We start from the raw sequence: 13,524 nt of genomic DNA on the forward strand, positions 1-13,524 counted from the left end.
CAAGCTAAAACCAGCTGTTAACTATCACATAATCAAATTCTGAAAACTAGCCATTATCAGCTAATATTTACTTGAGCATTTTAATTGTTAGCATTTACTTAAGCCATAGGTGTTCTGTTTGAAATATAAAAACAACAATGTTTATGAATTCAAAACAAAACGTGGGTAGTAAGAATGCATACATTTAATTTGAGGACATTTTAAATTGCAGTCTTTGAGTAATTACAAAACTCATGACAATTTTCCACGTTTTGATGAATGTCACATCAAAACTTGAAATCATTCCCCACAATGTCTTACAGTTGCGCTTCGATAAAAGTTAAAATGATGTCTTAAAGTGCACAAAGGTTGCAATAAATAATTTCTGTACATCTCTAAGTGTGTTCCAGCAAAACTCAGTTGAAGTGAGGAGTGTTTCTTTCCCGCTTCCGTTTAAAAACTATGAAGGAATATTAGGGCCACACTGTCAAGAAGAAGGAAAAAAAGAGTAAACTCATATATAATATAAGCTTTACAAAAATTAATAGATGAGTCAAGTTATTGAGGGAAAAATTGATATATTTAAGATTATATTTGTAATTTCATAGTTATCAAGGTGCATATTTTTATCATGAAAGCTGTAGTAAAAAAAAAACTTTAAACCACACAACTTTTTTTTCCTCCAAAATATACAATTTTACAATGAGAGCATGGCCCTAAAATTTCTTAATTATAAAAACGTACCACCAAATATAAATATTTTTTTATCCCAACAAAGTAGATGATTTGTCAATTGCGTTTGGAATGAAAAAAAAAAAAAAAGTCATCGTTCATTAGGCTTTGTCCTTAGCGCTGCGGTCTCCTTCTTGCCAGTATTCTTCGCTCTGCATCTCAGTGAGTCTGGAGACGGTCCTCTGGAAGGCGAACATCTCCTCTTCGCCGCTGAAGATGGACAGGCTGCTCGCTTCTTCCTATCGACACCAAAAGGTGAGTTTATCATATCCCATCTCACAATGTCATTTGAAAGTGGCCATAAAAATGAAGCAAAGTACTCTTTTGAGTCCCAGGTCGTCCATGAGGATGTGGCCCTCATCGTGGCTGTGGTCGCCCTCGAGAACAAAAACCTCCTCTAGCGGGTGATCGGCCAGGATCACCACACGCACCTGAAACGGCACGCAGGTGAGCTACTTTCAGTTTTTAACCATGGAAAGTTAGATGAGATCAAACCTTGTGGTCATAAAGCGCATCCACCAGCGTGATGAGTCGCCGGGCTTGGGTTTTCTTGTTGAGCGTCAGAAGCGGGATGTGGCGGATGAAGACGGTGTCAAACAGGCGGGAGATCTCCAGGTAGTCGCTGGCCCCTAGAGGCTGAAATCATCAAGTCAAATAAATATCACGCTTTAGTAGAATAATAAATCATTGACAGCCTTACCCTGTCACATAGCTCCTCAAATGTGCAGTCCAGAATGGTCCCACATGCTTTGTTCAGACGTACTTTCCTGTTGTGCACGTTCAGCACTCTCGGCCGCGTTACTGGAGCACAAGTTGAATTATTATGACACAATCGTGAAAAAATGACAGATGAAAAGGACTTACTGTCGTTCTGCTTGAAGGCCAGCTCGTCAAAAAGCTTGTCCAGCGTTTCCTCTGCATCAGGCTCACTGGAACTGATGTGAATGGAACACGAATTGGCAGGAATAAAAAATAATAATAACAAAAAAAAACTTGTGACATGACGCCTGAATATCTTACAGGAAGTAAAGTTTCCCCGCGGAGGGTCTGTTCGTTTTGCGGTAGTCGATCCCTGAATCCAGACGAAGAGTTTGGCAATATTTCTGTGCAATATTTAGTTGAACTTATTGAATGATTTGGCGTTTGGGCTAAAAACAACATAAGTTAATGTCTTACCTGTAGCACGGCAATAAAAGGCACAAAGTTGACCCTCTGCAGACCGTTTTTATACAAATCTGGAAGGGGGGGGGGTTCATTTACAATTTAAATAATTTTATTTATCTCTCGTTGTGTGTCCAATTTTTATTTCAACTGCAGGTTACCTTCAGGGATGCGATTGGACGTGGCCACCACGACCACGCCGTGGAGAAACAGGTTCTCAAACAGCTGCTTGAGAATCATGGCGTCGGCGATGTCCGTCACCTGAGAGGACGAGGTCGCAACACGGTAAGGTGTCATGCAAATGAATCGCCGTCGTCGGCACATTATCGAAAAGCCTCGTCGTTACCTGAAACTCGTCAAAGCACAGCAGGCAAGCTTCCTCGCTGATCTCCTCGGCAACGGGCGCGATGGGGTCGTAAGACTTAGCCATCTTGCCCGCTTTCCTCTTTGGCAGACTCTGCTTAAGGCGATGGATCCCTGTGTAGTCACACACACCATATGAATATTTTCTTCCATTTTGTAACTCAATACAACTCACGTTTGTGTACGTCCAACATGAAGCCGTGGAAGTGGACCCTCTTTTTCTTGTCAGTCTCCACGTGCGAGTAAAACATATCCATGACCATGGTTTTGCCCGTGCCTGAAACAATGTCCGCATGTCATTTAGCATAAAAAAAAAAAAAAAATGGCTAGACGGTCTCGAGTGTCCCTTACCCACATCGCCGTAGATGTAGTAACCCTTGGGAGGCTTTGGTCTGGTAAAAAACTTCCAAGATGGAGAAGGGCAAACAAAGTCATTTACGTGTATCAGTTTTTACTCAATTGCAAGCTTAATGACGTGTAAATGAGTGTACCTTTTGGAAGATGGACGTGGGCGTGTTGCTGTACCCGCGGAGCGTTTTGTGTAGCTGGTCCAGTTTGCACATCACGGCTCTCTGGTGCTCGTCTTCCCGCAGGGTCCCGTCCCGGATCAGCCCGCTGTAGTGCTCCAGGGGCCCGCTGAAGCCGCCGCTCGTCTCCGTCTCAGCCTCACGCTGGGCTTCCACCGCGTAACCTTCCTCGGTGACAAGCGGGAACACGGTGAGATCAGATATTTTGTTTACACCTAATTTTAACCTGCAGTCATGGCATGTATTTTCTGTCACTCCAACACTAATTTCATACGTGTTTAACAATTAACAATGATATTACTACTTGTATTTAATAACTTGCAGACTTTATTCATTCTCGACTCTTAACCTTTCTATTATGCTAAAAATGACGCACTGCCATTTTATTTTGCCATGTGTTCATTTACGCATAATTTACGAATAAATACGCATAGGCTGAGGGGGACTCGTCACTTCACACCACGCACGACTCGGGGACAAACGAATTCAGAACATTGTGGCTGTGTTGAGGAAGTGACAGCTGACCAGACGCGGAAAGTAAAGTAAGTCCAAAGCCACAAAGAAACCAGAATGTTTATTTGGACTTTATGTGCCATTCAACTGAAGTTATAACCCATTTTGATATGAGAAGTTTGGCTAATTTTTTATAATAACCAAGCCTACAATCGCTGCATAAAAGTAACAAACTCACAGATAACCCGTCTCACCTCGTCTGTGACACGACATTGCGGTTTTGAGTAGTTTTAAGGTGGAATGTTGCCCTCTCCGTAACAAAGTGGTGCCCAGAGAGGCTGAGGGTGACATCTTGGAAGACAGCGGCATCCACACCGCCATCTTGATTCAAAATAACTTTATGGAAAAAATGATTGGGAACAAATTATTTCGAGTTCGTTTTAGCTACCGATAGAGGTCGACATTTCTTCCATTTTGCCTTACTGACTGTAACAGGACAGGTTTATTTATTTGAATATTTTTACCACCAAATTGTAGATTTGAAAATTGGCTCACAGTAAATATATCTTTATCATTATGTTGTTATTATTAGCGAATATGAACCATCAGATATTGTAAAAATGGTGCAAAATAAGGCGTATAAATGCAGAAATTATGCTTGTAAGTGTAGCATTGTGCAATAGACAAACTATCTCCCCATTAAGTCATCACAGAGGCAATTATTGTACATTCCTAACTATAAGACGAGATTGTATCCGCATGTCATGTCAGTACAGTTGGAGTACAATTTTACCTCCACATCAGTGAGCTGCAGACAAAACATGGGAGGCTTACAGGCTTGTTGCCATGACAACAGAGCAACCCCATCACTGCCACCCTGCCACTACCTCCAGGCACATACTCTCTCTCTCTTGCTCCCCCACTCTCTCCCCCCCATCTGTCCGTCTGTCTGTACACACAGCAGCGGCAGCAGCGTTACATCCGCTTTTATACCGTAAAGACGAACCAGGCGTGTCGGGACCCCTCCTGCTTGTCTGCGTCGGGCGGTGAGTGTTTACATCCTTTGTCAATAGACATCTCCTACGCGGGTTAAGAGATGGACACTATTGTGGGCGGATAACGTGCTACATCGCCGGGTAGCCATAGTGAAGGCAACCCCCTACCCCCGAAGCAGCCTCCCACCCTTTTCCTGCTGAATGCATTAGTCTAATGAGAGCCTGCGGCAACACTGAAAGAGACGCGATGATACCGGGAGGGTCATTTTGGCATGACTAAACCATGTAGTTTCCCTTCTGGTGTAAGATTCTAATCAGCTGGAGTTTTTTTTTTTTTTTTAATCCTTTTTTTTTTAACAGCTCCAAATGAGTGCACCCGCAGCGACGGTGCAACAGCGAGCAGACGACGACGACGACAGCGGTGAAATGCAATCGGCCGCGGTGGCGCCATCCTCTTTCATGCCCGGCCAATCGGGCAAGATCCCGGGCAGGAAGCGAGGAAGGCCCCCGCTGCGCAGTGTGGCCAAGATAGATTTCGCCAGCCGCTACGTCGACTCGCTGCCGCCGCTTAAAGTGCCCAAGAAGAGAGGGAGGAAGCCGGGATTCAAGGTCAGGCTACTTTTTCGAGCCACGAGCACATTGTTACAGGATTAACATCATTTACACAAGTTTTTGGACACAAATCAATCAATTCTTGCCTGCCCAAAATAATCTTTCTGAGGGATTTTTCTTCTTCTGCAGCTGAAACCCAGGATGGTGATGACACCGTTGGCCATCTCACCACCCAGCAGCACCCCCGAGCCTGACATGAGCTCCATCCCTCAGGACGCCGCCACAATCCCCCACTCGGCCACACCTCAGGTGCTCACAGGTAGGATGGTCCAAGTCAGACCTCATACCCAAGGTTAAAAAAAGATCCCTCCGAAATTCTTCAATTGTTGATTGTCGCTACTTGTTGCGTTCAGTTTGCATCTACATCAACAAGCAAGCCAACACGGGTCCAAACCTGGACCGGAAGAAGATCCAACAGCTGCCCGACCACTTCGGACCCGATAGGCCTTCGGTGGTGCTGCAGCAAGCCGTGCAGGGATGCATCGACAGTGCCTTCCAGCAGAAGACTGTCTTCACGCTGCTCACGCAGGGATACGGGGGAGAAAAGATATCAGGTAGCTTTTCACGCATTGTTTTCCACGCTTCTCTGTCTCCGCAGTTGCCGCTTAGTTTTTATTCACATGACTGAAAAGACATAATTGTCCTACTCACTATTTTGATCAGTAGTTCCCAAAGTGTGGTGCAGGAGCGCCCTCTAACGGTATGCCAAAGAATTACAAAATTAAATTTGCAAACTACATCTTAGTGAAGAGGCCTTCACTTTTTTTTTTTAATAGAACATTTATTTAAGTACCATTTTTATTCAACTCTGTGTCTTTTTTTTATTATTGGAGCATGGTAAATGTGCAGTTCTTGATTAAAATGGGCTCAACCAACTCTGAGTTGTACTTACTTGACCTGCAGCCACCTTTGACGGCAAGCAGCACCTCCTGAGCCTCCCTGTGGTGAACAGTATCGACTACGTGCTGCGCTTCCTGAAGAAGCTTTGTCGCAGCCTCCACTGCGAGAACCTGTTCAGCGACCAGCCCATCAGTCAGCGTCCCTCCTACCACTCTGACGGTAAAACATTATAGGAATCTTTTCCACAGCCCCTTCTTACCTGTTTCCATCTCGTCCTTTAGCAGAAACGTCTCTGGCCGAGGATTACCGCCACGAGCAGAGCGAAGGGAAGCGCTACCCGGCGTCAGAGCACAGGGAATCCGCGTTCAGCTCTATCAGCTCCTCATCGTACTCGTCTTCGCCAAAGTCCTCGTACGGCTTCCGCTCGTCGCAGCAGTTCGGCAACGCGTCGACCGTCTCCAGGCAGTCGTCGGGCAGCCCCGGCGCCTTTGTGGAAAGCAACAGGGCAGGTGAGACCATAAGACGAGGTACTAACTGCTACTTTTACCTTATTTTAATTTTCTTAATTGCAATTAGTGTGTTGGTGTACCTAATCTATTGTCCGGTATGTAAGAGAATTTTTATGAGCGTTTACCCCGTCAGGAGCGTACGTCGCACAGGAGTCGAAGGGCCCGTCCCCCGGCAAGGATCCGTCCACGTGGAGCGTGGACGACGTGGTGTGGTTCATCCGGGACGCCGACGCCAACGCCCTCGGACCTCACGCCGACGTCTTCAGGAAACACGTGAGCCCAGATCTCTTCTTCCATGTCAACAATGCAATGAAGACAACATGAAATGAATGATGTGTTGAATTCTTTCCATCTACCCGATGGTGCCGCCCTGCAGGAGATCGACGGCAACGCCCTGTTGCTGCTGAAGAGCGACATGATCATGAAGTACCTCGGCCTGAAGTTAGGGCCCGCCCTCAAGTTGTGCTACCACATCGACAAGCTCAAGCAGAGCAAGTTGTAGGCTCGGAGCTCACAGCAGAAACTGGCACAATAGGCACACCGTGTTGCTGAAACAACCAATGACAAAAGCTCACTGGGAGAAACCACTTTTTTTTTTTATCTTGGCATTTTTTGCTGCTCTTTATAAATGTGGAACGGAGGCGTAAAACTAGGGCTGAATGACTTGGAAAAATTATCAAAATTGGGATTTTTTTTTCCCCTTAATATTGAGATTGCGATTTAATATGCGATTCTTTTTTCAAGGTGTTTTTTTTTACAGAAAGACAAAATGCAATATATTAATCTGTATTACAAGAAATAACATCTGATTGATGATATATAAATGCGTTATTCTTATAGGTTAGGCTAACAAAGGCAAATGAAGCATGAATTCATATTAAAGGCAGTTTATTGAGCGACTTACTTCAATACATTTTGAGTGCAGGCTTGTAAATATTCACTCCGATAAATTCACAAAATTCTACCAAACATGTGAGCTGCTTTCGGCTCATTATATTTTAAAAATCCAATGTTGCTCGATAAGATGTTTTCTGTATTCTAAATACCTGCACTGAAAAAAACGGAAACATTTACTTTAGCTTAATTTAAAGATATTTTAATGCTTTTTTCTTACACATCTTGACTTAATGAGCCTGTTTTACTCTAGCTTGATGTAAAATTACTATAAAAGGGGAACCAGCTAATACGAGTATGCGTACATTTTCATTAGGGGTGTCATGAAAACCAATTTGAACGAGAAACTCTGTTTTGTAAAAATGTAGCATTCTTGAATTGTATCACGCAACATATTGAGATACTTATCGAATTGTCTTTATGGGAGAGACGCACACCTCTAATATACATGTATAAAGAATGTGTTGCAATGTGCACACAATGTCACAAATCTCACCATTTTCAAAATCTTTTATCAGTGTTGACAATACAAGGAGGTTATATGTGTTATGTGATGGTGAGACGTCAAGGAAACATCAATATGTGTCATAATCCTGTATGTGAGTATTAAATCAAAACATGTAAAATACTGGGTGTGTGAGCGAGCATCTTTTTTTTGCAAGATGTTAATATATATATGTATATTGTCTAATTTTCATTTTGCAAGTTTTCAGCTCATATTATGTAAGGCAAGGCAGCTTTTATTTATACAGCATATTCATAATATCAATATAATATTTTGCCCCCCCCCCCTAATTTTTTTTTTTTTTTTTTTTAGACCACTGTGCGCAATGCCACTGATGTCGCGTTTGCGTGCACACAGCACAGCAGGTGCTTGATCGCGACGCGCGGGCCAGGCTGTGATGCGTTCAGGTTCTCGTGGTCCATCCGACAAACAACACTGCTGCTGCTCCTGCTGCACCTCTTCATCGGGAATAACCTCGAGGAGAAAAACCATCACACCATCGTCGGCAGTCGGTTCCTGTGGAAGAAACATTGCATTGCGCACCTCCCTACCATCACCATCTCCTCAATCAACCCTCCTCCTCTCCTCTCCTCCTCCTCCTCCTCCTCAGCCTCGCCGCCACCGGAGGGGAGTTTTTCCTGTGGACTTTGCAGGGTGAGAAGAACACAATAGCAGTGCTATAAGGTAAGCCTCCCGCCCGGTTCTTTAATTATATCGTAGACCGACGAGCTGTCATTTTTTTTCCACTGCGCAATTTTTCCAATTGCGCATTCTCTTGCAGCCTCGTCATGATGTGCGTTCTTTTTATCGCAGGGTGCACAAATTGGCGCATTCTCCCCTATCACTACCCCCTGCGCCCCCCGCCCTTTATCACTGCGTCGTTTCTATCGGAATGCGGCAGCGTCTCTCGGGAGGCGCCGCACCGCGCCGCTCGTATCGTAATTGCGTCGTCGTCGATAACGAGCGAGCCCCGTCATTTTTTTGCGTTCTCTCGGGGCCTGTGTGCGCATAGCGTGCACATCATCATCACCTTCCACCATGCACGACCACCCTCCCTCGGTCCATGACACCCCCCACCCTCCTTCCCCTCAGCACCTCCGCTCTTCCAACGTCAAAACAGCCGCACAGTTGCGTGATGCGAGGCTGCGTCCTCATGGAAAGTGTTTTGTCCTTCAAGGTCATTCATTGGCTGTTGTGTTGCAGCTGGCTCACGTTGCAAATGTTATTTTTTGTATATTTTGAAATTATTGCGTGGCTTCCCTGTCGTCATGCTGCAGAGAAATGGAGCGTATGTTTGGTGGTGGTGGTGGGTGGTGGGGGGGGTCTGGTGGACACGTGAAATGTGACCATTTACGTAAAAAAAAAAAAAAAAAAAAAAGATGATACATGTGGAGCGCTGTTGTTGCCCGGGGCAGGCCACACACTGGTGGTGGCCCTTGTGGGCGGCCGGGTGGTTGTTTTGAGGGGGGGGGGGCTAATTGTCGACCCCAAGTTTTGCTGGTTAACCTTTCGGATGATGTGAGCTTGTTCTTGCAAATGGCTACCAGTCACATATGCCACTCCTGAAAAAATAGTTTCAATTATTTGCTAGTAAATCATCTCATCATCGAGGCCGTCGCTAGCTCTTCTGTACATTTGCTCATGTGCTAGATTACAAAATAGGGCGAAACCAACAAATGTTTTTTTTAGGCTGATGCGTTTTGACGGGGAAAAAAATATATTGATGTTTTGGCCTATGTTTAATCGTGTATGTTGACACCAAAGCATGTTATGCTGACTCTCATCCATTGATGAAGTAGCTGAGTGACAGTGAGGATCCAGGTCAGTGCCACAGACTGGCACAAACAAGCTTGAGGCCCAAAATAGAAACATGAGCACCAGGGGGGGAAACAATTCAGCAATTTGGTCCTCCCACCACCCCGGTCATAAAAACGAACAGTTGATGTCACTCCCAACCTTGTATTAAACCTATTTTTGCTATACAGGTAGTACTGGATGTCATTCTCAGTGTTGCCATGGCAACCTTGAAAACAAACTTAGTTACTTACTGATTATTTGATTTAAAAAGTACCAATGACTTGAAAATAATTACTTGAGATTATTTACTTCAAAATAATGTCCACACATGTGGACGGAACAATAATTTTGACATAATATATCCTACTGGACTTGCCACAAGAATTCTTAGCTAGCTAACAGCTAGCTCATAAGTTATAACAGCTATCCTTGGAAAATTTAGACTAAATTTTAATCGAGTAGAAAGACTTTAGTGTCATTTTCTGGTGCATGCAGCAGCAACCATGGGAAAGCAGAACAGCAAGCTGACACCCGAGGTGATGGAGGACCTGGTGAAGAACACGGAGTTCAACGAGCACGAGCTGAAGCAGTGGTACAAGGGCTTCCTCAAAGACTGCCCTACCGGAAGACTCAACCTGGAGGAGTTCCAGCAGCTCTACGTCAAGGTAGATTCTCACATTTGTTGTCTTCTCAATGACTTCTCAAATTAACAGCTCCCTCTAGTGGTATAAAGGAGAAGGGTTCTCTTCTTGTGTCCTCATTCATGGGTTTCTCCACTTTGCAGTTCTTCCCATACGGTGACGCCTCCAAGTTCGCACAGCACGCCTTCCGCACCTTTGACAAGAACGGCGACGGTACCATTGACTTCCGAGAGTTCATCTGCGCTCTGTCCATCACGTCGCGCGGCAGCTTCGAGCAGAAGCTCAACTGGGCCTTCAACATGTATGACCTGGATGGAGACGGCAAAATCACCAGGGTGGAAATGCTGGAGATTATTGAGGTCAGTGCTGCTCTTGGAGTTTTTTTTTTTTGCGGCATCGGGTGTGGCACGTCTTGCGTCACCGCAGACTGAGTTGGGGGATTATCGGGCAGACTGTGACTGTCACGCTGCTGCACACCTGCACCACACAGGCAGGCAGGCAGACTGCAGTTGTATTGAGTTACAGCACAGCCATTTTTACACAAGCACAGGGGACGAGATGGAATTGTCGACTGCCTTGATGATGGCCCATTTCCAGCAGGTTTCGGAGCGTCCTAAGAATGCTCTCAAAAAATTGGAGCTTGTCTAAAAAATTCTGATGTTCTGCATTGACAGTTACTGGAGGAAGTAAACATAAAACTTCAATAACAGTTCTGTGGCGTGCTGTAGTCAAAATTCCTCAAGGAGCAAAGATCATACGAAAGTTTACACACCCTCCTTTAATAGTCTGTTTGAAGTTCCTTTTTTCAGACATTGCTTTTCCCCAAGAGGAAATTCTCCGTCACAGCTGTCACCACGTCCTTGTGTGACATGTTTAAAAAGAGCTACTCGGGTCAGGAAAGCTTCAAAATAAATTTCCCTGACCTGACCAGATCCGCACTCCATCCGCCACTATACTCGAATGCAAGTTTGTCGCAGAGGATAAAGAATACTGGCAAATTGTCTGTCGACATGTGTTGCTCCACCAATTGGATTGGTCATAGCATAGATGCTAATCATCACCTATGCTAGCCAGCGCTACCTTCCTGCTCCCAAAATGCAAGCCGCTTAGGACGACATAGTGTCACTCACCGCCTTGACTCCCCCCCCCCCCGCCCCTCCCCTGCAGGCCATCTACAAAATGGTGGGCACGGTGATTATGATGAAGATGAACGAGGACGGCCTGACACCGGCGCAGCGGGTGGACAAGATCTTCAGCAAAATGGATAAGAACAACGACGACCAGATCTCGCTGGACGAGTTCAAGGAGGCGGCCAAGAGCGACCCGTCCATCGTGCTGCTGTTGCAGTGTGACATGCAGAAGTGAACCCCAACATCACTCGGCCCACCTGCCCGCCCATTTGCCCCTGCCAGTCCTCTTAACGCCACCTCTGCTCGCTCCCCAAATCCTTCCCCGTCACCCTGCTTGCATATACAACACACAAACACACTGGACTGCTGTTTAATTGTCTCATTTCACAGAGGTTTAAAAAAAAAAGAAAAAAAAAAAGCTTGGACTCTTTTTCAATGGACTCGCTTCTTGTGGTCGTATGCATGAGAAATATGTCGGAATCATTTTGAACCTAGCGATAAGATAATGCTACATTTCTATTTCAGAACATGTTGTGGTGCACCGTAAATTCTCCGCACACAAGCACTCGTCCAGCTGGATGAAGTCAAATAGCCGGGTACTTTGTGACACGTCCGAAGGGAAGCGGCCATATTGCTATCGGGGAAACAGGCTAGTATTTGAATTTGGTGTTGACCTTGCTGTTTTAAGGCAACTCATCCAAGTTTCCGCCCAACAATGACGAAATTTATTGTCGGTAGCTTGTTCTAGTAAAATTTCAAGGACAAATTTGAAAGCCTGTCTTTAAGGGAGTCCAGGAAATGGCCTAAACTCTAAAATGTCCGCTTCAAATCAAAATGGCGGATTTGTTGTTGTGTTTCCCCCCCTACTAATATGGCGCCTCACATCACGAGACGTGTGTGGAGAACCTTTCGGACCGGTGTTCCCACCAGCCAGCCTTCCCTCGCAAGTTGTTCACCGCTGCAACTCCCGTACTGCTTTCAGTAATCGTAAATAAAACAATAAGTCCTCTGATAATTGTAACGATAAGTGTCTCTGGCAGCCGGCCGGGCTTGTAGAGCTCGTGGATGATAGAGAGATATTCGCACACGAGAGAAAAAGTATTGCATGCCTATATTACGTGTCAAAAAAAAGAAGATATAAATATATATAATCTATTACCTTTTTATTTTTTGCATCTATGGTGGTTTTAAAAGAGGATTCATTTCGTATTGTTGCATGGGATGTACAGTGTAAGCTCACCTGAGGTGGGAGCATGCTTCCCTCCGCGTTCATTCACACAATCGTATTTCTTTCGGATTTCTTCAAAATTTCTTTAACGTCTGACTGCTACAAAGGAGGATTAGGGCCACCCGAAAGAAAAATAATTATACTTCCAGAATGAAGTGGGAGAGGGAGACGGTTGTATTTATTCAAGAAAAAGTCTTGCTTAATATTATTTTTTTAAATAAAATACGACTTTATTTTGAAATGTGAATTTATTTTAAGATTCTTTAATTTTTCTGAATGATCAAATAATTTCTTTCATTTATTTTCTCAAAATATATATGATTTTTTCTTGAAATTAAATACTTTTTTTCCTTGCAATGCTATAACTTGTTTAAAAATATGACTTCTGAGAGACGCCATACTGTATTATGCTTTTAGAAAATATCACTTTATTCTCAACGTATAATGTAATTTTTTTTTCAGCGTGGCCCTAATTTATACTCCTTCGTCGATTGCGCACACTCGTGGCACATAATTGGCTGCCTGTTTGGTTTGTTTACACAACACATGTTTACAAAGAGCACTGCTATAATAATCAAATGATCTCCATGCTGAGAGTTTCCTAATGAGAGGGGCTCATATTCCAAAGCAGCGGCAGCAAAAAAAAAAAAAAGTTTACTGGACACACTGCATTCCAGCATTAAAATTGTTTTCCAGTTTTTGTTTTGCTTTTTGAATTCAATTTTCTGGCACATTAGGATTCCCTGTTCCCAGGCTATGCAAGGATGGACTGACTGCTTTGTGAGTCCACATGTCCAATGGTGGACGTGGCAGAAGAGCTTCCCCAGCATAATCTTGATTATTATTATTATTATTATCCTGTCTGTATACAATTCAGTCCAGCCTGACACCACGTGGAGATCTTTAATGTCAAGTAAATGTTTCTATCAAATCTGAAAACTCATGATACGATTGACTGTATTCTTTTATACATGTGGCATGTGTTGCACCCCTTAAACAAAGAAAAAAAATACTTGATTTCTGTTGTGATTAAAATCAATAAACCACAGATGGGCTTTTTTCAAAACATATTGATGGCCATGGTATTGACTGATGTGCAGGTTAGGTGGATTTTATGAATGCTCTTTTCAATTCTTATCATATCCAGAGAAATAAAAA

The 13,524-nt window shown here is 44.1% G+C and overlaps 3 protein-coding genes across 4 annotated transcripts; 2 read left to right on the top strand and 1 right to left on the bottom strand.

Moving 5' to 3' along the window:
* Positions 1–166: 166 nt before the first annotated feature.
* On the bottom strand, positions 167–3,630 carry afg1la (AFG1 like ATPase a). Its single transcript, XM_088400434.1, has 13 exons — positions 3,470–3,630; positions 2,727–2,926; positions 2,587–2,638; positions 2,411–2,512; positions 2,219–2,349; positions 2,034–2,133; positions 1,888–1,946; positions 1,732–1,814; positions 1,576–1,646; positions 1,412–1,512; positions 1,207–1,347; positions 1,032–1,142; positions 167–950 (listed from the first exon to the last, which is right to left on the bottom strand). Exons 1-13 carry the CDS (start codon positions 3,594–3,596, stop codon positions 813–815), a joined length of 1,416 nt encoding a protein of 471 aa, XP_088256560.1. The 5' UTR covers positions 3,597–3,630; the 3' UTR covers positions 167–812.
* Positions 3,204–7,694, top strand: scml4 (Scm polycomb group protein like 4). Of its 2 annotated transcripts, XM_088400436.1 has the most exons (9): positions 3,243–3,304; positions 4,177–4,261; positions 4,571–4,819; positions 4,952–5,081; positions 5,176–5,376; positions 5,726–5,881; positions 5,944–6,171; positions 6,305–6,444; positions 6,548–7,694. In XM_088400436.1, exons 3-9 carry the CDS (start codon positions 4,577–4,579, stop codon positions 6,671–6,673), a joined length of 1,224 nt encoding a protein of 407 aa, XP_088256562.1. In that variant the 5' UTR covers positions 3,243–3,304; positions 4,177–4,261; positions 4,571–4,576; the 3' UTR covers positions 6,674–7,694. The 2 variants fall into 2 exon arrangements, with proteins under 2 accessions (XP_088256563.1, XP_088256562.1); XM_088400437.1 differs by lacking the exon at positions 4,177–4,261 and having other exon boundaries at positions 3,204–3,304.
* Positions 7,695–7,902: 208 nt separating this feature from the next.
* On the top strand, positions 7,903–13,436 carry vsnl1b (visinin-like 1b). The gene is made up of 4 exons (XM_088400450.1): positions 7,903–8,254; positions 9,863–10,032; positions 10,152–10,367; positions 11,176–13,436. Exons 2-4 carry the CDS (start codon positions 9,871–9,873, stop codon positions 11,371–11,373), a joined length of 576 nt encoding a protein of 191 aa, XP_088256576.1. The 5' UTR covers positions 7,903–8,254; positions 9,863–9,870; the 3' UTR covers positions 11,374–13,436.
* The last annotated feature ends 88 nt before the right edge of the window (positions 13,437–13,524 follow it).

The sequence above is a fragment of the Syngnathus floridae genome, chromosome 16, assembly GCF_059516105.1.
Source record: "Syngnathus floridae isolate MCC-2025c chromosome 16, RoL_Sflo_1.0, whole genome shotgun sequence".
In the NCBI taxonomy this organism is placed as follows: domain Eukaryota; kingdom Metazoa; phylum Chordata; class Actinopteri; order Syngnathiformes; family Syngnathidae; genus Syngnathus; species Syngnathus floridae.

Coding starts and splice junctions, on each gene's coding strand:
- afg1la (XM_088400434.1), bottom strand. CDS start 3,596: ATGGCGGTGTGGATGCCGCTGTCTTCCAAGATGTCACCCTCAGCCTCT. Junction 2,513..2,586: donor CTACATCTACGGCGATGTGG/GTAAGGGACACT, acceptor ACATTGTTTCAG/GCACGGGCAAAACCATGGTC. Junction 1,513..1,575: donor GGCCTTCAAGCAGAACGACA/GTAAGTCCTTTT, acceptor CTTGTGCTCCAG/TAACGCGGCCGAGAGTGCTG.
- scml4 (XM_088400437.1), top strand. CDS start 4,577: ATGAGTGCACCCGCAGCGACGGTGCAACAGCGAGCAGACGACGACGAC. Junction 4,820..4,951: donor GGAGGAAGCCGGGATTCAAG/GTCAGGCTACTT, acceptor CTTCTTCTGCAG/CTGAAACCCAGGATGGTGAT. Junction 5,882..5,943: donor TCCCTCCTACCACTCTGACG/GTAAAACATTAT, acceptor CTCGTCCTTTAG/CAGAAACGTCTCTGGCCGAG.
- vsnl1b (XM_088400450.1), top strand. CDS start 9,871: ATGGGAAAGCAGAACAGCAAGCTGACACCCGAGGTGATGGAGGACCTG. Junction 10,033..10,151: donor TCCAGCAGCTCTACGTCAAG/GTAGATTCTCAC, acceptor TCCACTTTGCAG/TTCTTCCCATACGGTGACGC. Junction 10,368..11,175: donor AAATGCTGGAGATTATTGAG/GTCAGTGCTGCT, acceptor CCTCCCCTGCAG/GCCATCTACAAAATGGTGGG.